The sequence below is a fragment of the Armigeres subalbatus genome, chromosome 2 (assembly GCF_024139115.2).
Source record: "Armigeres subalbatus isolate Guangzhou_Male chromosome 2, GZ_Asu_2, whole genome shotgun sequence".
In the NCBI taxonomy this organism is placed as follows: Eukaryota; Metazoa; Arthropoda; class Insecta; order Diptera; family Culicidae; genus Armigeres; species Armigeres subalbatus.
In genome coordinates this window covers 464,510,926-464,533,947 of record NC_085140.1, presented here as the reverse complement: position 1 = coordinate 464,533,947, position 23,022 = coordinate 464,510,926, and the positions used below count along the sequence as shown (strand labels likewise).

The 23,022-nt window shown below is 54.7% G+C and overlaps 2 protein-coding genes across 2 annotated transcripts; both read right to left on the bottom strand.

The window, feature by feature from the left end:
* Positions 1 to 5,363: 5,363 nt before the first annotated feature.
* On the bottom strand, positions 5,364 to 7,406 carry LOC134210541 (uncharacterized). The gene has a single exon (XM_062686586.1). It carries the CDS (start codon positions 7,404 to 7,406, stop codon positions 5,364 to 5,366), a length of 2,043 nt encoding a protein of 680 aa, XP_062542570.1.
* An 11,671-nt stretch (positions 7,407 to 19,077) lies between these two features.
* Positions 19,078 to 22,770, bottom strand: LOC134210540 (uncharacterized). Its single transcript, XM_062686585.1, has 5 exons — positions 22,764 to 22,770; positions 20,897 to 22,669; positions 20,037 to 20,835; positions 19,428 to 19,563; positions 19,078 to 19,377 (listed from the first exon to the last, which is right to left on the bottom strand). The coding sequence occupies exons 1-5, from the start codon at positions 22,768 to 22,770 to the stop codon at positions 19,078 to 19,080; spliced, it is 3,015 nt and encodes a 1,004-aa protein (XP_062542569.1).
* Between the last annotated feature and the right edge of the window lie 252 nt (positions 22,771 to 23,022).

The following is a 23,022-nucleotide window of genomic DNA, read 5'->3' as shown; positions in this document are numbered from 1 at the left end:
CTCCGGACTCCGTAGTCGGATCGGCTCGCGAATTGGTGTGGTTCTAAAACGCACTAACAGAATCCAGTCCACCAAATGTCGGAAAAATCGCTTAAGGTTTTCACCGGAAAAATAGCTCTAGAAGCACCCGTTGGTATCAAAACGACCGTCACGTTTGCGTGTTCGAGCTAAAAAAGAAGAGGCGGCAGTCCTTCAAAAAGGAGATCAGCTGCTGCTCGCCAACTCGATCGTTCTGCAGAGCAGCGGCGGCGTTGGTGATGTCGTATGTTGTTCTTGGCAGTTCGTAGATTGGACAGTGGTTCAGGATGTGGGCAACCGTTATTCGGCAGTTGCACGCGTTGCAGTGTCGATGAAATTCAGTAGAGCCGAGATTGTGCGTAATATTTGTATGGCCGGTTCGTAGACGGGAAAGTACCACCTGTTCCCGGCGATTCAACAGGTCTTCGCCGGGGAGAGTGGAATTCTTAACCATTCTACAGAAATTTCGTTGACTTCGCCATTCGCCGGCCCATGCAGCAGCCATTTGCTGCCGGATCCATTTCTTTGCGTCATCGTTTGGGACTGCTCGGCAAAGGTACGGGCTGCTGCGCCCGATGTTCGCCAGGATATCAGCGCTTTCATTCCCTTGAATGCCGGAGTGGCCGGGAACCCACATCAAGGTAATGTTGCTTTTCAGTGCCAGTTGGATGGCCTGGATGTATGGATGGCGACTTGAATCGGACGAGAGCGCAGCCAGCACGCTGGCTGAATCGGTGACAACTAAGGTGTGGCCATCAGTTGGACGGGCAACGGCGCGGAAAATCGCCGCAGCTTCAGCCGAGAAAACGGAGGTCATGTTTGGTAGGCGATGTGTTTCGGTGGAGCCGTCGCTGGAATCGACACCGAGGCCGACTCTTCCCGCAGCTTTGGACCCGTCGGTGTACCGGATGATGGATGCTGAGTACTTTTCGTGGATCCGCTGTTGGAAGAGCCTTTGGGCGACCAACTTATTCGGTTCTCGACGGAGCTGTTTCTTGAGGGTGAGGTCAATGTTTGGCTTCGGTTCGTTCCAGCTTTTGGGGCCAAGATGATGGAGGCCAACCACCTTGGGCATCCTTAGGTGGCAGGTTTGGTGGAAAATTTCATCCGCGCGATCAAGGAGGCTGCAAGAAACTGAGTTTGCTTTGGTTTTTTCTGAATAGCTTGCCGCTTTGGTGCACAGCGCTGAGGCAGCCTTGAAGCGGAAGGGCAGAACGCCGGTTTCCGCGCAGGCTATGTCGGCGGGCGTCGATGGCAATAGTCCGGAGATTAGCCGGATGGATCGGTTGTACACCGGAGCGAGGGAGAGAACTAAATCCGGGAAATTCCAGGATTTTTTTTTTTTTTTTTTTTTTTTGTGTCTTTATTAAGGAGACTTTCAGCCCGAGGCTGGCTCGTCTCCGGCGAGAAAAAGAGAGTATAATACATAGTGTTTTACAGAAAAATTTGATAACCTAGGATCGATTTCGGCCCGGAAGGGTGCCGTGGCAAAAAATAATGTTGGTCCTGAGGGGAGCCGTAATAATTGGTTATTCTAGATTTCGGTTTCCAACGAGGTTGGTGCATTGTCCATGTCATGTCCGTAGTGCATAGCGCTTTTCCGGTGGTGATCTGGCGTGGTAGTTTGTGTTCCGTATTCCATAGAGTTGTCAGGGTTGGTTTGCAGGGGTCAGTATCATTTGGGGGGGTGTTGTCAAATCCGGTAGTATAGTTTGCTATCCTTTAAAAAGTTGATAAGCAGTCGTTCGTTGATGGGATTGTTGTTGAGTGCCTCGACCGCGTTGCCGATGTTGTTGGCTTGCCGTGCTCCTTCGTATTCAGGGCAGTTGTTGATGATGTGACTGATGGTGTTTCTACATTGGCAGGTGGTGCAGCGATGGTGGAAATCCCCAGAGCCCAGGTTATGCGTTAGATTGGTGTGCCCTGTACGCAGTCAGGGACAGCACCATCTGCTCACGGCGGTTGGGCAGGTCTGTTCCGGGAAGGTGGAGCCCTTAACCATTCTGCATAGGTTCCGCTCCTTGTGCCACTCGTTAGCCCAGGCATTGCTCACCTGCTGTTTAATCCAGCGCTTCGCATCGTCGGCCGGGACGCTGCGGGTAATCAGTGGACTGGCTCTGCCGATGTTGGCCAAGATGTCGGCGCTTTCGTTGCCAGCGATGCCAGCGTGGCCAGGGACCCACATCAGGGTGGTCTTTTCATCGATGTTCTCCTGGATGGCCTGGATGAATGGATGGCGATTTGCTGCGGAGGGCAGGGCGGAGAGGGCGCTAGCCGAGTCGGACACGATCAGCATGGGTCCGCTGCACGGCTGGGACACCGCTTGAAAGATGGCAGCGGCTTCCGCCGAGAAGACGGAGCAGGTGTTCGGTAGCCTGTGGGACTGAGTCGAACCGTCGGTAGAGTCGACTCCGATACCCACTTTGCCGGCGGCTCTGGATCCATCGGTGTATCTGACCGTGTGTGTCCTGTACCTGGCGTTAATCCGCTCACCGAAAAGTCGCTGAGCCAGCTGCTGGTTGGGGTTTCTGCGTAGCTGGGCTTTAGAGACCAATCGATTTTCGGGGCCCTGGAGGCCCAGTCCCTTGGACCGAGGCGGTGAAGTCCAGCGATCTTGGGGAGTGGTTGTTGGGTGGTATGGTGAAACGCTTCATCGGCCCTGCCGAGAAGGTGGCAAGTGCTGTTGGAGGCCTTGGTTTTCTCGAGAAAACTGACGGTTTTGGTGCTGAGGGAGGCAGTAACTTTGTGGCGGAACGGTATTACGCCGGCCTCGGCGCAAGCGATGTCTGCGGGTGTTGATGGAAGGTGCCCTGAAACCAACCTAACCGCGCGGTTGTACACCGGGGCTAGGGAGCGGGTGATTTCCGGCAGGTTCACCGAGGTGAGCTCCAAGCCATAGAGCAGGCGGCTCGTGATCACTGCGTCCGCTACACGAAGGCGTAGGCCTCGGTCGCTGCGGGTCCTCCTCCTGGAAATCAGTTTCATCATATTACTTCTTACCTTGCAGGCTTCTTTGGTCCTTTTGCAGTGCTCTGCGAAGGTCAGGTGACGATCCACTGTAACTCCCAGGAGTTTGACCGATGATTTGGTGGGAACGGTTGCACCGTTAAGTACGATGGGCTGGCCGGGGGGTCGGTGATTACTCTGGCAAACGTGCGTTCTCACGCACTTACCGGCAGACATAACAAAGCCAGCTGAGAGGCACCATCTGCCTACCCTGCTGACGGCGGACTGGATCTTCCTCCGGAGCTTCTTGGGGTGCTCGCCCACTGCCACTAGGAGGATGTCGTCTGCGTATACTAAGATGTACACGTCTCTTGGCAGGTCGGCGAACACTTCTTCCATGGCGACAAGGAATAGCGTCACGGCGATAACCGAGCCCTGGGGCACTCCGGTTTCCTCCCTCACGGGCTTGGATACGCAGTTTCCGAGGAGCACTCGGAAGGAGCGGTCCGACAAAAAATTCTTAATGAAGTGGAGGAGGTTGCCGGAGACACCCCAGAGTGCCAGCTTCTTCAAAACACCGGGGGTCCACGCGCGGTTGTAGGCGCGCGATATATCCAGGGACACCAGCTCGGCGTGCTTACCTTGGGACTTGGCTTCATCGAGGATCTCCCCCAGGGAGGCAAGGTACGTTCCTGTACCGCGTCCGGGTCTGAAGGCGTGTTGTCGGTCATCTAGTTTACCTGTAGACTCGAGGTAGTGGGTCAGCCGCCGGTTTACCATTCGCTCCATAATTTTGGAGCCGACATTTGTCAAAGCTATTGGCCGATAGCTTCCCGCCTCGTTTGCTGGGCCGCCGTTTTTCGGAATCGGGACCACGAGACTCTCTTTCCAATCCGCTGGGAGGGTGCCACTAGTCCACTCCCTGTTAATCGCCTCCAGAAAGGCGGACTTTCCGCTTGGGGGTAGTTTCTGGTACATGGGGTACCCGGTGGAGTCCGGGCCGGCGGATTTGCCCTTACCTTTCTGAAGAGCGAATTCTAGTTCAGCCATGGAGAATGGCCGGTTCATGGCGTCGCCGTTGTCGGGTGGTACTACGAAGGCGGCTATATCCGACGCAGGGGCGGATGCTTCTTCCGGAATGCTTCTGGGTACTCGGCGTACGACGATTGCCGATAGAAATGGTCGGCTAGTGTATCGGCCACGATCGTGGGGTCACGATGCGTGACGCCGTCGACGGAGAGGGCGATTCCATTGGCACGTCGTTTCCCCTGGAAGCAGTTTATCCGCCTCCAGAGCTCGGTCGAGGACTGCTCCGGATTTATCCCGTCCAGGAAGGTAGTCCATGCCTTGTCCTTGGCCTCGCGCAGGGTTTGTCGGCAGTTGTTCCTGGCGGCCTGGTAGCTGGACTTTATCTCTTCGAGGAGCTGGTTGTCAGCGGGTGTCGCTTTTTAGCCTTCTGCAGCGCGCGGAGGGTCTTCCGTCGGGCTTTAACCGCTTTTTGGTGTCGTCACACCACCAGTGGACGGCTTTACGGCCCGGGTTGGGGCTGGTTCTGGGGATAGCGCGCTCCGCGGCGTGCAGAATAGCGTCGGAGATGTCGGTCGTGGATGGTTGCGGGAACTGGGACAGCTCGCGTTCGATCTCCCGCTGAAAACTGTCCCAGTCCGCGTCTCCGTATAGCCATCGTGGTCTGCGAGTGATGTCGGTGGGGGCGCTGTCCAGGGCCAGGAGTATCGGCATGTGGTCGCTACCTCTGGGGTCCCCGTCGGTGGACCAGAGAAGCCTACTCATTAAGCCGCTCGAGGCCATCGAGACGTCGACAGCGGACTCCGTGGACCCTCGGCGGAAGGTCGGGGTGCCGTCGTTAAGCAGGATGAGGCCGGCTTCGGCCGCGGCATTGGATATGGCGATCCCTCTAGCATTGTTCGTGCGGCCACCCCAGGATTGGTGGTGTCCGTTGACATCGCCCAGGATGATTACGGGGGATGGGAGGTTTTCGATCATACTCACCAGGGTGTTCTTGAGATTCGGCCGTTTGCCGCTGGGGATGTTTTTTTTTTTTTGTGTCTTTATTAAGGAGACTTTCAGCCCGAGGCTGGCTCGTCTCCGGCGAGAAAAAGAGAGTATAATACATAGTGTTTTACAGAAAAATTTGATAACCTAGGATCGATTTCGGCCCGGAAGGGTGCCGTGGCAAAAAATAATGTTGGTCCTGAGGGGAGCCGTAATAATTGGTTATTCTAGATTTCGGTTTCCAACGAGGTTGGTGCATTGTCCATGTCATGTCCGTAGTGCATAGCGTTTTTCCGGTGGTGATCTGGCGTGGTAGTTTGTGTTCCGTATTCCATAGAGTTGTCAGGGTTGGTTTGCAGGGGTCAGTATCATTTGGGGGGGTGTTGTCAAATCCGGTAGTATAGTTTGCTATCCTTTAAAAAGTTGATAAGCAGTCGTTCGTTGATGGGATTGTTGTTGAGTGCCTCGACCGCGTTGCCGATGTTGTTGGCTTGCCGTGCTCCTTCGTATTCAGGGCAGTTGTTGATGATGTGACTGATGGTGTTTCTACATTGGCAGGTGGTGCAGCGATGGTGGAAATCCCCAGAGCCCAGGTTATGCGTTAGATTGGTGTGCCCCGTACGCAGTCGGGACAGCACCATCTGCTCACGGCGGTTGGGCAGGTCTGTTCCGGGAAGGGTGGAGCCCTTAACCATTCTGCATAGGTTCCGCTCCTTGTGCCACTCGTTAGCCCAGGCATTGCTCACCTGCTGTTTAATCCAGCGCTTCGCATCGTCGGCCGGGACGCTGCGGGTAATCAGTGGACTGGCTCTGCCGATGTTGGCCAAGATGTCGGCGCTTTCGTTGCCAGCGATGCCAGCGTGGCCAGGGACCCACATCAGGGTGGTCTTTTCATCGATGTTCTCCTGGATGGCCTGGATGAATGGATGGCGATTTGCTGCGGAGGGCAGGGCGGAGAGGGCGCTAGCCGAGTCGGACACGATCAGCATGGGTCCGCTGCACGGCTGGGACACCGCTTGAAAGATGGCAGCGGCTTCCGCCGAGAAGACGGAGCAGGTGTTCGGTAGCCTGTGGGACTGAGTCGAACCGTCGGTAGAGTCGACTCCGATACCCACTTTGCCGGCGGCTCTGGATCCATCGGTGTATCTGACCGTGTGTGTCCTGTACCTGGCGTTAATCCGCTCACCGAAAAGTCGCTGAGCCAGCTGCTGGTTGGGGTTTCTGCGTAGCTGGGCTTTTAGAGACCAATCGATTTTCGGGGCCCTGGAGGCCCAGTCCCTTGGACCGAGGCGGTGAAGTCCAGCGATCTTGGGGAGTGGTTGTTGGGTGGTATGGTGAAACGCTTCATCGGCCCTGCCGAGAAGGTGGCAAGTGCTGTTGGAGGCCTTGGTTTTCTCGAGAAAACTGACGGTTTTGGTGCTGAGGGAGGCAGTAACTTTGTGGCGGAACGGTATTACGCCGGCCTCGGCGCAAGCGATGTCTGCGGGTGTTGATGGAAGGTGCCCTGAAACCAACCTAACCGCGCGGTTGTACACCGGGGCTAGGGAGCGGGTGATTTCCGGCAGGTTCACCGAGGTGAGCTCCAAGCCATAGAGCAGGCGGCTCGTGATCACTGCGTCCGCTACACGAAGGCGTAGGCCTCGGTCGCTGCGGGTCCTCCTCCTGGAAATCAGTTTCATCATATTATTTCTTACCTTGCAGGCTTCTTTGGTCCTTTTGCAGTGCTCTGCGAAGGTCAGGTGACGATCCACTGTAACTCCCAGGAGTTTGACCGATGATTTGGTGGGAACGGTTGCACCGTTAAGTACGATGGGCTGGCCGGGGGGTCGGTGATTACTCTGGCAAACGTGCGTTCTCACGCACTTACCGGCAGACATAACAAAGCCAGCTGAGAGGCACCATCTGCCTACCCTGCTGACGGCGGACTGGATCTTCCTCCGGAGCTTCTTGGGGTGCTCGCCCACTGCCACTAGGAGGATGTCGTCTGCGTATACTAAGATGTACACGTCTCTTGGCAGGTCGGCGAACACTTCTTCCATGGCGACAAGGAATAGCGTCACGGCGATAACCGAGCCCTGGGGCACTCCGGTTTCCTCCCTCACGGGCTTGGATACGCAGTTTCCGAGGAGCACTCGGAAGGAGCGGTCCGACAAAAAATTCTTAATGAAGTGGAGGAGGTTGCCGGAGACACCCCAGAGTGCCAGCTTCTTCAAAACACCGGGGGTCCACGCGCGGTTGTAGGCGCGCGATATATCCAGGGACACCAGCTCGGCGTGCTTACCTTGGGACTTGGCTTCATCGAGGATCTCCCCCAGGGAGGCAAGGTACGTTCCTGTACCGCGTCCGGGTCTGAAGGCGTGTTGTCGGTCATCTAGTTTACCTGTAGACTCGAGGTAGTGGGTCAGCCGCCGGTTTACCATTCGCTCCATAATTTTGGAGCCGACATTTGTCAAAGCTATTGGCCGATAGCTTCCCGCCTCGTTTGCTGGGCCTCCGTTTTTGGAATCGGGACCACGAGACTCTCTTTCCAATCCGCTGGGAGGGTGCCACTAGTCCACTCCCTGTTAATCGCCTCCAGAAAGGCGGACTTTCCGCTTGGGGGTAGTTTCTGGTACATGGGGTACCCGGTGGAGTCCGGGCCGGCGGATTTGCCCTTACCTTTCTGAAGAGCGAATTCTAGTTCAGCCATGGAGAATGGCCGGTTCATGGCGTCGCCGTTGTCGGGTGGTACTACGAAGGCGGCTATATCCGACGCAGGGGGCGGATGCTTCTTCCGGAATGCTTCTGGGTACTCGGCGTACGACGATTGCCGATAGAAATGGTCGGCTAGTGTATCGGCCACGATCGTGGGGTCACGATGCGTGACGCCGTCGACGGAGAGGGCGATTCCATTGGCACGTCGTTTCCCCTGGAAGCAGTTTATCCGCCTCCAGAGCTCGGTCGAGGACTGCTCCGGATTTATCCCGTCCAGGAAGGTAGTCCATGCCTTGTCCTTGGCCTCGCGCAGGGTTTGTCGGCAGTTGTTCCTGGCGGCCTGGTAGCTGGACTTTATCTCTTCGAGGAGCTGGTTGTCAGCGGGGTGTCGCTTTTTAGCCTTCTGCAGCGCGCGGAGGGTCTTCCGTCGGGCTTTAACCGCTTTTTTGGTGTCGTCACACCACCAGTGGACGGCTTTACGGCCCGGGTTGGGGCTGGTTCTGGGGATAGCGCGCTCCGCGGCGTGCAGAATGGCGTCGGAGATGTCGGTCGTGGATGGTTGCGGGAACTGGGACAGCTCGCGTTCGATCTCCCGCTGAAAACTGTCCCAGTCCGCGTCTCCGTATAGCCATCGTGGTCTGCGAGTGATGTCGGTGGGGGCGCTGTCCAGGGCCAGGAGTATCGGCATGTGGTCGCTACCTCTGGGGTCCCCGTCGGTGGACCAGAGAAGCCTACTCATTAAGCCGCTCGAGGCCATCGAGACGTCGACAGCGGACTCCGTGGACCCTCGGCGGAAGGTCGGGGTGCCGTCGTTAAGCAGGATGAGGCCGGCTTCGGCCGCGGCATTGGATATGGCGATCCCTCTAGCATTGTTCGTGCGGCCACCCCAGGATTGGTGGTGTCCGTTGACATCGCCCAGGATGATTACGGGGGATGGGAGGTTTTCGATCATACTCACCAGGGTGTTCTTGAGATTCGGCCGTTTGCCGCTGGGGATGTAGATCGAGACAACCGTTACTGGGAGCGGCCATTCTATCCTCACCGCAACGATGGGGAAGTCTGCGACTATTGGGATTTCCGTGGCGGGTACTTCTTTCAGGACTCCCACTGCAGCTGACCGATAAACGTTCGGCTCGATTGACGCAAACCATTTATACCGGCCACCGAGTGTCCGGTCTAGGGCGGCAGGCGTCGCTCGGTGGATTTCCTGGAGTGCGATGGTCACCGGGCTCGAGCTCGATACTAGCAGCTCCAGGTCACATAGGTTATTGTAGTAACCATTAATGTTCCACTGGAGAGCCAGCGTCGTGGATGACGTTGTGGGTCCGGAACCCGCAACCGGCAGAGATGGGGGAGGCGACGGAAAAAAGGAGGTGTTGGACCAGGATTGTGGCGGTGGTGTGCTCCCCCCCAGAGCTTTTTTTTTTTTTTTTTTTTTTTTTTTATTGACTTTATTAAGGAGACTTTCAGCCCGAGGCTGGCTCGTCTCCGGCAAGAGAAAGGGGAAAGATTACATTTTATAATACAAAATTTGTTATTCTATGTTGGTTATCGGCCCGGAAGGGTGCCGTAGCAAATTAACTATTCTATTTTCGCTTTCCAACAGGGTTGGTGCATTTTCCGTTTGGATGTCCGTGGTATGTTGTGATTTTCCGGTGATAGTTCCAGCGTGGGGCAGTTTGTGTAGAGGTGTCCGTAGAAGTGTCAGGGTGGGTTTGCGGGGGTCGGTATAATTTCTTCGGGGGTTTGTCGATTCGGGTTACCAGGTCGTTAGATTCGGTAAAAAAGCTTGCTGTCCTTCAAAAAATTGATGAGCAGCCGCTCGCTGATCGGGTCATTTTTTAGGGCGTCGACTGCGTTGTTGATGTTATTCGCCCTTCTTGCCTCGTCGTATTGTGGGCAGTTGTTTAGCAGGTGGCAAATGGTGTTCCTGCAGTGACAGATGATGCATTTATGGTGGAACTCTCCTGGGCCCAGGTTGTGCGTCAGATTGGTGTGCCCCGTACGCATGCGAGACAGCACCATCTGCTCACGGCGATTGGGCAGGTCGGTTCCGGGAAGGGTGGAGTTTTTTACCATCCTGCAGAGGTTTCTTTGTTTCCGCCATTCGTTGGCCCAAGCCGTGCTGATTTGCTGCTTCAGCCATCGCTTCACATCGTCGGCAGGGACGCTGCGGGTGATATAGGGGCTTGCTCGGCCGATGTTAGCCAGAATGTCGGCACTTTCGTTGCCAGCTATTCCTGCGTGGCCGGGGACCCACATCAGGGTGGTGTTGTCGTCGATGTATTCCTGGATCGCTTGGATGAACGGGTGGCGGTTGGATGCGGAGGGCAAGGCAGAGAGTGCGCTTGCCGAGTCAGACACAATTAGTGTGGGTCCGCTGTTCGGTTGGGAGATTGCCTGAAAGATGGCTGCGGCCTCCGCCGAGAAGACCGAGCACATGTTAGGCAGCCTGTGGGATTGGGACTGTCCGTCGCTGGAGTCAACTCCGATTCCTACTCTTCCGGCGGCCATGGATCCGTCGGTGTACCTGATGGTGTGTGTTCGGTACCTGGTGTTGATCCGCTCAGTGAAGAGGTTTTGTGCCAACTGCCGATTGGGGGCTCTGCGTAGCTGGGACTTTAGGAAAAGGTCGACTTTTGGAGACTTGGAGGCCCAGTCCCTTGGACCGAGGCGGTGAAGTCCGGCGACTTTGGGAAGAGCTTGTTGGGTTGTACGGTGGAAGAGTTCGTCGGCTCTGCCGAGGAGGTGGCAGGTGCTGTTGGAATCCTTCGTTTTTTCAAGATAGCCGACTGTTTTGGAGCTTAGCGCGGCAGCCACTCTGAATCGGAAGGGGAGCACTCCCGCTTCGGCGCATGCGACATCCGCTGGTGTGGAAGGGAGATGACCCGAGACGATTCTGACCGCGCGATTGTAGATCGGGGCCAGGGATCGCGTGATCTCGTCGGCGTTCATCGAGGTGGCTTCTAGCCCGTACGTTAGGCGGCTAGTGATAACGGCATCGGCCACCTGGAGTCGCAACGCTCGGTCGCTTCGTGTTCGTCGCCTGGAGATCGTTTTCAGCATGTTGATACGTACCTTACAAGCCTCTCGGGTCTTCTTGCAATGTTCACCGAAGGTGAGGCGGCGGTCCACGGTAACACCCAGGATTCTGACGGCGTTTTTGGTCGGGATGGGGGAGTCGTTCAACTTGATGGGCTGAAGTCGGTGGCCAGATTGGCAGATGTGGGTGCGGACGCACTTGGTGGCCGACATGGTGAAGCCGGCAGCCTGGCACCACTTGGAGACGCGGTTCACGGCCGCTTGAAGCTTTCTCTTGATTGTCCTGATGTGCTTTCCGACGGCGAGCAACAAAATGTCGTCGGCGTAGACCAGTATGAAGATCTCCTTAGGGAGGTCGGCAAAGACGCCCTCCATCGCCACCAGGAATAATGTGACAGCTATCACTGATCCCTGGGGTACACCGGTTTCCTCTTTCACGGTCTTTGATGGCTGGTTTCCGAGTAAAACTCGGAAAGAGCGGTCCAGCAAGAAGTTTTTGATAAAGTGTAGGAGGTTACCGGTGACACCCCAGAGGGCCAGCTTTTTTAGAACTCCTGGGGTCCAAGCCCGACTGTATGCTGAAGATATGTCCAGCGAAGCAATCTCAGTATGCATACCTTGTATCCTGGCGTCCTCCAATATCTGGCTCAGGGATGCGAGATGTGTTCCCGTGCCACGTCCGGACCGGAACGCGTGTTGCCGATCGTCCAGCCTGCCGGTAGCCTCCAGGTACTGGGTCAATCGCCGGTTGACCATTCGCTCCATTATCTTCGACCCGACATTGGTGAGCGCGATCGGGCGGTAACTTCCTGCCTCGTTTGCTGGACCTTGACTCTTCGGGATGGGAACGACGAAGCTGGATTTCCACTCGGAGGGAAGCGTACCGTCCGACCATTCCTTATTTATCGCCTCCAGGAAGGCTGATTTTCCACTCGGGGGGAGGTTTTTAAACATAGGGTACCCGGTGGAGTCCGGGCCTGCAGACTTACCCTTTCCCTTTTCGAGCGCGAAATTCAGCTCGGCCATCGTAAAGGGGCGGTTGAAGGGGTTTCCGTCATCCGGTGGAATTTGGAAAGCGGCGATCTCCGAAGCGGGTGCTCGATTTTTCTTTCGAAAGGCTTCCGGGTAGCTGTCGTAGGAAGACTGTTGCTGGAAGTGGTCAGCAAGCGCGTCAGCAATCACCGTTGGGTCTCGCTCGGTGACTCCATTGATGGATAGAGTGATGCCTTTTCCACGTCTTTTGCCCTGGAAGCAATTTATTCGCCTCCAAAGCTCCGTTGCCGATTGATCCGGATTTATTCCGTCGAGGAAGTCAGCCCAGGACTTTTCTTTGGCCTCGCGCAAGGTTTGACGGCAGTCATTCCTTGCGGCCTGGTAGCTGACTCGGAGTTCCTCGATCCGCGGATGGTTGGCTGGGAGGCGTTCCTTCGCTTTCTTGAGGGCTCGAAGTGTCTTGCGGCGGGCTTTGACAGCCGCCTTTGTACCGTCGCTCCACCAGTGGACTGCTTTTCGACCCGGGTTGGGGCTGGTCTTCGGGATGGTCTGTTCGGCTGCGCGCAAGATGATTTCTGACATTTCGGAGATCGATGGAGGTGGCAGTTGGGACAGCTCGCGTTCGATCTCCCGCTGAAAACTGCCCCAGTCTGCCACTCCGTATTGCCACCGCGGCCGGTAGCTGATGTTTGTGGGTGCAGTGTCGAGAGCCAGGAGGATCGGCGTGTGGTCACTTCCTCTAGGGTCCCCATCGGTGGACCAGAGAAGTCTCCGCACAACGTCACTCGAGGCCATGGAAACGTCGATGGCTGTCTCCGTTGACCCTCGGCGGAAGGTAGGAGAGCCGTCGTTAAGGACCGTGAAATTGGCGTCGGCGGCGGCGTTAAAGATGGTGTTTCCTCTGGCGTTGTTTCGATTACTGCCCCAGGATCGATGGTGGCCGTTTACATCACCCAGTATGATTGCTGGAGACGGTAGCTCATCCAGGATACTCACCAGTTTGTTCCTCAGGTTAGGTATCTTGCTACTGGGGATGTACACCGAGACGACCGTTATCGGGAACGGCCACTCGATTCTCACGGCTACGGCTGGGAAATCGGCGACGACGGATATTTCGCTTGCTGGGATGTCCTGCAGAACACCAACCGCGGCGGATTGGTAGACATTCTGCTTTATCTTGGCGAACCACTTGTAGCGCCCGCCAAGGGTACGGTCCATGGCTACAGGCGTGACTCGATGGACTTCTTGAAGCGCTATGGCTATCGGCTCCGTGTTTGAGACTAGCAGCTCCAGGTCACACAGGTTATTGTGGAACCCGTTTATGTTCCACTGGAGGGCTAGTATTGTGGACGAGGTTGAGGGTCCGGAACCCACAACCGGCAGAGATGGGGGAGGCGACGGGAAAAAAGTGGTGTTGGACCAGGATTGTGGCGGAGGTGTGCTCCCCCCCAGAGCTCTTCCGGAGGCAGGTCCCTCGCCGCAGACAACTGTGGTTGTGGTGGTGATACTCACATGGGAGGTACCGGGCAGGATGACAGCGTTGGGGCCATACCGTTTTTTGTGGAGCATGTCATAGAGGTCGGCGGTTATATCAGCTTCTAATGGAGGGAATGCTTGGGCTTCGTCCGCTAGTGCGGCACTGGGGCTTTGCGCTTGCGTTTGACTTCCCTCGTCGTCCGTCGGGGAAATGGACTGCGTCCCGAGCACGCCAACTGGATAACGCTTGACTCCGTCGATGTCCCACGCAGAGCTTGGGCTTGGTACTTGACAGATGTTAAGCTTGGCTCCCTCGTCGTCCGTCGGGGAATTGTTTTGCGTCCCGAGTGCGCCATCTGCTTTACGCTTCACTCCCTCGAAGTCCCTCGCAGATCTTGGACTATCCTGGCTGGCAGGGTCAGCGTCCGAGCGCCGGAGGTTGTCCGCCAGTTCCGGTGGGGGTGTAGCGTCCGCACTGACGGGGCCCCGGCTACTCGGATGCTCAACTGCGGCCATTGTAATGTTTGTGGTGGGTGTTGGTGGTCGTGGGGTAGTGATGGTGGGCGGTAAGGTTGTTCGGTTTGCAACTTGAGTAACAAGTACCCTTGTGTAAGGCTCAGTTTGCATATTTCCTTTACTGGGGATATTGGTAAGGTGGGGATTGAAGAGGGTAATGGGAAGGGTCTTGTCGGTTTGGTAAAGGAAATCAATGGCAAAACTGAGCCTGTAAGTTACTTACTTAGTTCCCTTAGGTATTGCGCCACGCTTGGCCTTAGGGTTGGCTGCGTTGTCACTGCTTTCCCCGGAGCCGCGCGACGACCGGTCTCGCTTTGGTGTTTGCTTTGCCGGTGCGTCCGTGATGTCAGAGTCGCTCGAGAAAATGTCGTACACTTCACTTTTGGTTGGCTTGACCTTGGCTTTGGGTGTTTCTTGATCTTGCTTAATCTGGGTCCTTAACCTTTCGATGATTTGGTCCTTCACGTTCAGGTTGTCTTGCAGCTTGGTAACTTGCTCCGTAAGCTTGGCGACTTGGAGTACCAGGTCTTCAATGGTGCCGTTTTTCTGGACTGACGCCAAGCGGGCGGAGACACCACTGTTAGCCATCTTCAGTTCACTCACCTTCTTTTGAAGTTCTTCGATCTCGGAGTCCTTGCTGGATGCAGTTGTTTTTGCATACGAACCGGCTTGACTTGATCCATGTAGAGCTTCTACCTCCCGTCGGGCTTGGGGGTAGGATAGCCCTCGGTCCACCTTCAATCGTTGAACTTCGGTCTCCAGCTTGTAGGCCGGGCATCTTCTGCTTGACGTCTGGTGGTCATTTGTGCGGCAGAACTTGCAGTACTGCTGCTCTGTGCACTGTGGGCGGTTGTTGTCGTCGATGTTGGAACTGGCTTGGTGCTGCTTCGAACAGTTGCCGCAAACTTGTTCGGGACTGGGGCACCTCTTGCTTGTATGTCCGAAATCCCAGCATTTGAAGCACCGCATGGGATTCGGATAATAGTTCCTTGTCTGACAGCGAGTCCATCCGAATGTGACGAATTCTGGGATGACTGTGCCAGCAATCGTCAGTACGATGGCGGGAGTATTGGCCAGCTTACCGTCCTGCGTCCGCTTTTGATTCTGTAAATCTCACGGATCCCTTGACTGCGGAGTTCTTCCAGCAGATAGTCGTCGGGCAGGTCGATGGCATCGAAACAGGAGACCACGCACTTAACGACATTGAGGTGCGGGTGTTCTACGACTGTCACGGAGTGCCATCGACGAGCTGCTTCATGGTGAGCAACTTGGAGAACTGTGCCTTGCTTCTTACCTTGAGCACGTACGATGCACCGCGGTTTTCCTTACTAGCGCCATCGATAATCCCTCCGAGGAAGGCTTCCACAGACTTTCGACGGAGGAAGGGGTTCGCTGGTAGCGGTTGGCCATTTGCGCCTTGTAATCTCAGCACCTGGAGCTGACCCGCACTATTTGTTGTGTCCATATATACTGGGAGCCTGCGTCCCGTATATTCGCCGTCGAGGCGATTCGTTACATGATTGCCATTATCGGGGCCCCTGGTCCCTAGGCCGAAGGAGCGGCCCGAGCCCCTCTCCGAGTAACCGCACTCGCGCCGCCGAACCGGCACGGGCGGTTGAAACACGCTGAAACGACGATCCGCGGCGTGTGTGCGATGTCGCGGTACGAAAAACGAAAGCGGTCACACAAAATACCACGCGTCTCCACCACGGGGCGAGAAAATGTATGGGGAGATTGGTACTCACCGGAACACGGATATCTCCGGTGGCCACAGTCCGATTGGGCCGGAGTCGGTTTTGGACGGTTATGCACTTCGCCCTTAGCGCGCTGACCGAGTTTCAGCTGCCGCCGGCGACGGAAAAGTGTTTTTTCACCGCACTGAAAATCACTTGAAAACACGCGTCCCACCAGCCGAATGGGAGCGTCACCCGCCGAATGACGTCACGCCAAAACGAAAAACGCGATTTCTCCGGAACCGGTGGCCGGATCGGGTCGGGTCCAAGGCTGTGGTCCGGATCAGCCTCCCCCTACGCCCCGACCGAGTTTCACTCCGATACCTCTCAAAAAATGGCGCACTTTTTTTGGACGGTATTTTTCGATTTTTCGCGTTCTGCCAGCCGAATTGGCAGCGTCACCGCCGAATGACGTCACACGCGAAACGGAGGAATTCGGAAACACGCACGGATTGGGTCCGGGACCGGTTTTTTGCCAAAAATGGCCGAACACTTTTCACCACTTCACACGCGGAACGGGTACTTTTGGCTGACTGTCAGCCGAATCACGGAAAGAAAACGCTTGGATTTTTTTTTTTTTTTTTTAAACTTTATTAATGTGTTTTTTTAATTCTAGGATTAAGTTCAACACAGGGATGAAAGGGAACTGGAGGAGTTCCCTTTGCGGGCCAACCTTGGGTCCCGCCGATGGTGATTTAATAGTGCAGAATATAAGAGAGGGTCGACCGGAGGGCCGCCCTGCGTGCCAGCCAAGGGCATCGCCATTTGTTATTAAACTATTTAATCCTAACATTTTAAAATTTTGTCGTAAAGTGAAATAATAAAAACGTATGCACAGATGAAAACAATTAAAATAAAACAGAAACACTTAAGACGATGGTACACAATCCGAGTTGGATACGGGTGATCGACGTGGGTAGGGTCATTTTGGTCCTGGTCAGTCCTGTGGGGGTTGACTCCCTACTTTGCCTTCCTTAAATATACATTCCCTGGTTCCTGTAGATCCGTGTTGTGATGTTCTGCTGTGATGTTACTGATGCGCTGTTCTCCGGTGGTAATGTTTTGCCCCTGAAGGGTTGAAGTTGCAGTTGAGGCCTTATCCGTTTAGTCCTCGCCAATGTTTGCCAATTTGACAGAGATCCTTTTATTTTTCGACCTTTCTTCGATGAAAGGATCAGAACGCCACTTGTTGGGTGTGACGATATTCGGAATCCGAAAAATTCGGAGGGAGCCTGAAAAATGCTCGAAGGCTTTTTATCGATGTCCTTCAATAAAGGAGTGGAAAAAAATTCGAATGCGAATTGGCATGGCATGTATGTTGGTTTGGCGAGGTACAGTTACAGATAGGGAAGGTCGAAGCCCCCCCAGCCGAAACGGAACAATGATCGCTGGGGGGGGTGGGTCTTATATTTAGGAAATGCCCGTTCGCCTGATATAAAAGGCCTCATTCCCGAGGCTTCATGTTGGGAGCTGTCGGGATGCTAAACTTCGTGGAATAAACGGGCATCCTTCAGGAAGCAAAATATGGCGGCCATTGCAGCTTCGTCATCCGCCAGTGCGTCCCGAATGCTACCTGGAATTCCGTAGAGGTTTCGGGGGTAGTCATATTTGGGGCACCGACAGATGAAGTGCTCTACGCTGTTTTCCGTGTCGCATAGTTCACAAGTGGACCGGAAAGGGCCCCCGCCAAAATTGTGAGAAACCCTTGTGTGGCCTGTTCGGAGTCTAGAGATGACCTGCTGTTCTTTCTGGGTGGCTGGTTCATTCCAGGAGTCGGTGGTTCCCTTGATTTTCCTGAGGAAGAGCCACCTGTTGCTGTTCCATATCCGAGCCCAGTCCTGGCCGACGACGCTCTTCGTCCATTTCTTAACGTCGGCCAGCGGGACGGAACGCGTGTATAACAGGCCTTCATGTCCGACACAAGCCAGGGCGTCAGCTTCGTTGTTTCCCCTGATACCGCAATGGCCGGGGATCCAGGCAAAGGTGGTACCTGGTATCATTCCAGATAGAATTCCCTGGATCCAGGGGTGCTTGGGTGTCTCGCTTTGAGAGCAGAAACCACGCTTGCAGAGTCGGTGAGGACCACGATTGGTTTATTTGCTGGGGTAGTGGCCGCAACAAAGACAGCGGCGGCTTCAGCGGAAAAGATGTTGCACTGGCGTGGCAGGCTCTCCGACCTGGCCAGATTGGGTCCGTAGACTCCGAAGCCGACTCCTCGGCTGGATACAGAGCCATCAGTGTACCGGATTTCGCTGTTCCGGAAACGTGTTGCGAGCAGTTCTGAAACGGACCGCCGGAGTTCCTCAGTGTTGTCTCCCTTTTTGAACCGCGAGGCGATGGTGTGGTCGATGTTAACGGGAGGCATCAGCCAGCCCTTTGCACCGTGCCCGTGGATCCTCGCCACTGGGGGAGAACGGTACCGGCTACACTTCTCAGGATCCGGTCAGCCACATCGAGGAGAGGGATCCTGGCATGTCCTGAGGTGGAAGCAGCGAAAGAGGCGGCTTTGTGGCAGATGGCCATTAGGATACGATGCCGGAAAGGGAGGATGCCAGCGTCAACACATGAAGCTTCAGCAGGGGTGGACGGGAGTAAACCTGAAGCTGTCCTGACGATAGGATGTTGATTAGGCTTCTGTAGGCAGGGCATGTAAGCTCTAGGCCATATAGCAGACGGCTGTCAATGATGGCTTGCCCGACGTTAAGCCTCGTGCTCCTGTTGTTGGTGCGGTGCTTTTTGGAGAGGGTTTTGATGAGGTTAACGCGGGGTTTGCAGGCTTCCTTAACCGCTCGGAAATGCGGTAAAAAGGAAAGCTTCCGGTCGATGTCAACACCAAGAACACGGACGATCTTCCGGTTGGGGATGGCCTCCGAGCCGAGTTTAATGGAAGGCCCCGCTAGCTGGTGCCGCCCGCTGCACACGTGTCCCCGGACACATTTACCGGCGTTGAGTACAAAACCGACGGAAGAAGCCCACCGAAGAATGGTGGTAACTGCCGCTTGGGTTCTAATTCTGGTTCTTCCGGGTGTACTTCCAACGACAACCAACAGGATGTCGTCTGCGTATACAAATACGTAGACATTTGCAGGCAGAGAGTTGAAAACCCCGTCCATAGCGATAAGGAATAATGTTACCGCTAGGACCGACCCTTGGGGGACGCCGGTTTCTTCGGGATACTCGTTGGATGCAGTGCCCTGATGAGCACCTGGAAGGTTCGTCGAGAGAGGAAGTTTTTGATGAATGCAAGCATGTTGCCAGTGATCCCCCAGTCTTGTAGCTTTCTGAGGACCAATGGGGTCCAGGTCCGGCTGAAAGCTTTGGCGATGTCAAGTGACACTAGGTCAACATGCTTGCCTTCCTCGTACGCCTCTTGGAGCACACTACCCAGGTTGGCAAAATAGGTGCTGGTGCCATATCCTGGGCGGAAAGCGTGTTGACGATGGCCTAACCTTCCGTCCGCTTCCAGTTTTCCCTAAGCCGCCGATTGACCATCCTTTCGACAGTTTTGGACGCGCACGAGGTCAGGGAAATTGGCCTAAATTTGGAAGCGTCGCGGCTGTTAACACTACTCTTCGGGATGGGATGACATAGCTTTTCCTCCACTCGTCAGGAAAAGTGCGGTTTTCCCAAATGTTGTTGACGAGGTTCAGAAAAGGGCCTTCGCGGCCGGAGAGAGCCGTTTGATCATGGGATACCCCAACTCATCCGGCCCGGATGAGTTCCCTTTGCACTTGGCGAGCGCGTGGGCCAACTCTCCTGCTGAGAAGGGGTGGTTCAGCAGGCAGCCGGGGGGGTCCGCGGGAATAAGAGTGGTGTTGAGGTGAAGATTATGGGAAGTGATGTTTCTCTGGAAGTCTGCTGGGTACTGGGAAACAGCTACCAGGGAAGCAAAATAGTCGCCGAGAGCATTCGCGACTTGTGCAGGGTCAGAGATTGTGCGGTTGCCCTGATCGAGGTGGATTGGAGAACCCTCGATTTCCCACTAATCGCGTTTACCCGCCTCCAAAGTTCGGCGGAGGTTTGGGACGGGTTGATGCTATCGATGAAATCCTCCCATTGCTTGGATTTTGCTTCCCTGATAATGATCTTACACTGTCGGTGTTTCTCCTTATACAGATCTAGGGCGTCAGGCCTGAGAGGGTGGTTGGGACTTAACTTTATTATTATTATTAAAATCTTTATTAAAGAGGTTTTTAGCCCAAGGCTAGTTCACCTCCGCGAAAGTTTTGAAATGGTTTTACAAAATATATGATTACATTGCATTATCAATTTAATATTCTACGATTTTACTATCGGTCCGGAAGGGGCCGTTCTAGGATTGATATGAAAATTTGTTATTCTAGGTGTTTCCGGTTCCAATAGCTTGGTGGGGTGTATCAGAGCAGTCCAGGGTCGTTGCGTGTTTGGTATCAATTTTCGTTTTCAGTGGGTGTTTCGTAGTCCGGTGGTTTGTCCTTTTCGTGGCAGGGTCTTGATTGTTTCGGGAGGGTGTTTTGTGTTCCGTTTCGAGGGGGTTTCCGAGTTCGTTGCTGGGTCATTATCAGGTTTGGGGCTTGTCATATTCGGTTAAATAGTTGGACGTCCTTCAGAAAATTAATGGTGCACCGTTCGTCAACCGTGTTGTTACGTAAAGCCGTGTATGCATTCTGGATGTTGTTGTTGTTACGTGCTTCTTCAAATACTGGGCAGGTGTTGAACAGGTGCTGGATTGTCATTCTGCATTGGCAAATTTCGCATTGCCGATGGTAATTGTCAGACCCCAGGACGTGGGTGATGTTCGTATGTCCTGTGCGGAGCCTAGACAATACCACCTGCTCTCGTCGGTTGTGTTGGTCTTCACCAGGGAGGGTGGTGCTCTTAAGCATCCGGCAGAACGATCTCACTTTATGCCACTCCGTGGCCCATGCTGCTGAGATCTGCTGCTTAATCCACAGCTTTGCGTCTGCTGCGGGGACGACGTTGTTCAGCAGTTGGCTGCTCCGACCGATGTTAGCTAGAAGATCCGCATTCTCGTTTCCGGCTATCCCGGAGTGTCCGGGGACCCACATCAGGCTGATGTTTTCGTTTAGTGCCATCTGGATCGCTTGGATGTACGGGTGCCGGTTTGATTCAGCGGCCAGTGCCGCGAGAGCACTTGCGGAATCGGTGATTATGACCGTAGGGCCTTGGCTAGGGAGGATGGCTGCCTTGAATATCGCGGCTGCTTCTGCGGAAAATACCGAACAGATGTTCGGTAATCGGTACGATGCCGAAGTACAGTCGCCGGTTTCGATGCCAATGCCAACTTTCCCTTCTGCCTTCGAACCGTCAGTGTACCGGATGGTGTACGATGAATATTTGTCTTCTATTCGTTGATTGAAGAGGGCTTGGGCTTGGGCGCGGTTGGGTCCTTTCCTCAGCAGCGCTTTTAGGAGAGATCAATCTTTGGTCTTGCTTCGCTCCATGGCCTTGCCCCTAGGCGGTGCAGTCCGGCGATTTTGGGAGGCGCTGTTGGCACTGTTTCAGGAGTGCATCGTTCGCCCGGGCTAGAATACTGCAGGAATCATCGGTTGTTCTCGTTTTTTCCAGGTATCCGACGGTTCTGGTACACAGTGCTGACGTGGCCTTGTACCGGAATGGCAGTACACCAGCCTCGGCGCATGCCGCGTCCGCCGGCGTGGAAGGTAACAACCCGGAGATGTACCGGATAGACCGGTTGTATACCGGGGCAAGGTTTTTGATCAGTTCCGGCAGGTTGCACGACGTCATCTCGATGCCGTATACGAGCCTACTGGTTATGACCGCATCTGCTACTCTAATCCTGGTGGCCCGATCGCTTCTCGTTCGCTTCCTGGAGATAAGCTTCATCATGTTGAGCCTGGTTCTACAGGCGTTCCGGGTGGCTTGAAAGTGCTGCTTGAAAGTTAGTCGGCGGTCAATGGTGACACCGATTAGCTTCGCGCTGTTCTTGACTGGGATGGTGTTACCGCCGGTTGTGATGGCTTCGCTTGGGAGCCGATGAAGCGATTCGCAGATGTGGATTCTAGCGCATTTATCCGCCGCTATTCGGTAGCCGGAGTTCTGGGCCCACAGTGCGACCTTGTTGACCGCCGCTTGCGCCTTACGCCTGAGTGCCTTTAGCCGTTTGCCAACAGCTATTAGCACGATATCATCCGCGTACACGACGATGAAGATTTCTTTCGGGAGATCTGCAAATACGCCCTCCATGGCCACCAAAAACAGGGTGACCGCGATGACAGATCCTTGGGGGACTCCGGTTTCTTCCTTTACTGCCTTCGACGATGTTGCTCCGAGTTGAACCCGGAATGAGCGGTCTAGCAGATAGTTTTTCACGAAGAGGAGAAGATTGCCGGAGATCCCCCAAAGAGCCAGCTTCTTTAGGATACCGGGGGTCCACGTCCTGTTGTACGCCTTTGATAGGTCGAGGGAGATAATCTCAGCATGCTTACCCTTGTTGCTGTTCAAAATTTCCGCCAGGGCCGCAAGGTAGGTGCTGGTGCCTCGCCCCGCCCTGAAGGCGTGCTGCCGGTTGTCGAGTTTCCCGGCGCTTTCCAGAAGTTCGATCAGCCGCCTGTTGACCATGCGCTCCATAATCTTCGATCCAACATTCGCCAGAGCAATGGGCCGATATCCTGACGCTTCGTTCGATGGGCCGTTATTCTTCGGGACCGGGACTACGAGGGTTGATTTCCACTCGGTGGGGAAAGTGCCTTTAGTCCACTCTTGGTTGATGGAGTCCAGGAGGGCGATTTTTCCGATTAGGGGAAGGTTTTTGTACATGGCGTACCCGAGTCCATCGGGGCCCGCCGATTTGCCTTTTCCCTTCCTTAGAGCATGCTCCAGCTCAGGCAACGAGAAGAGCTGGTTGTATGACTCTCCGTTGTTCGTCGGTACCTTGAATTTCCGGATTTCCGTTGCTGGGTCGCCGTGTTTTCTTCGGAATTGGTCCGGGTACTCCCGGTAGGAGCACTGCTGGCCGAAATAGTCGGCTAATGCGTCCGCAACGGTGGCCGGATCACGTTGGGCTGTGCCGTTAATAATAAGTGTGATGCCCTTTGACCTTCGCTTACCCTGGAAGCAGTTTATCCTACGCCATAGTTCCGTCGCCGTTTGCTCGCTGTTAATGCCGTCAAGGAACTCCGTCCAAGACGTTTCCTTTGCCTCGCGCAGAGTTTGTCTGCATTCGTTCCGTTTGATCTGGTACTCGGCACGTATATCCTCCAGGAGAGGGCTGTCGGCTTTTTTTTTTTATTTTTTTTTTTTTTTATTTTTATTATAGAGGTTTGCAGCTCTGGGTTGGCTCACCTCTTATCGAAAAATGAATATAATTACATGACATTTTACAAAGTTATTTGTTGTTATTTGTTTTGATGCAGAAGCTTTCTGGTTCCAGTGGGTGGTGCGTTTTCCGGGTGTGGTGTCCTATTTCGTTGCTTGGTCGATTTGGCTGGGGGTTTGGATTGTGTTCCGTTGTGTAGAGAGTGGTCCGGGTACTTTGCTGAGGTCATCGTAGGTTTTTGGTCAATGGGTGGTGTGTTTTCCGGATAGGGTGTCCTGTTTCGTTGCTTGGTCGATTTGGCTGGGGGTTTGG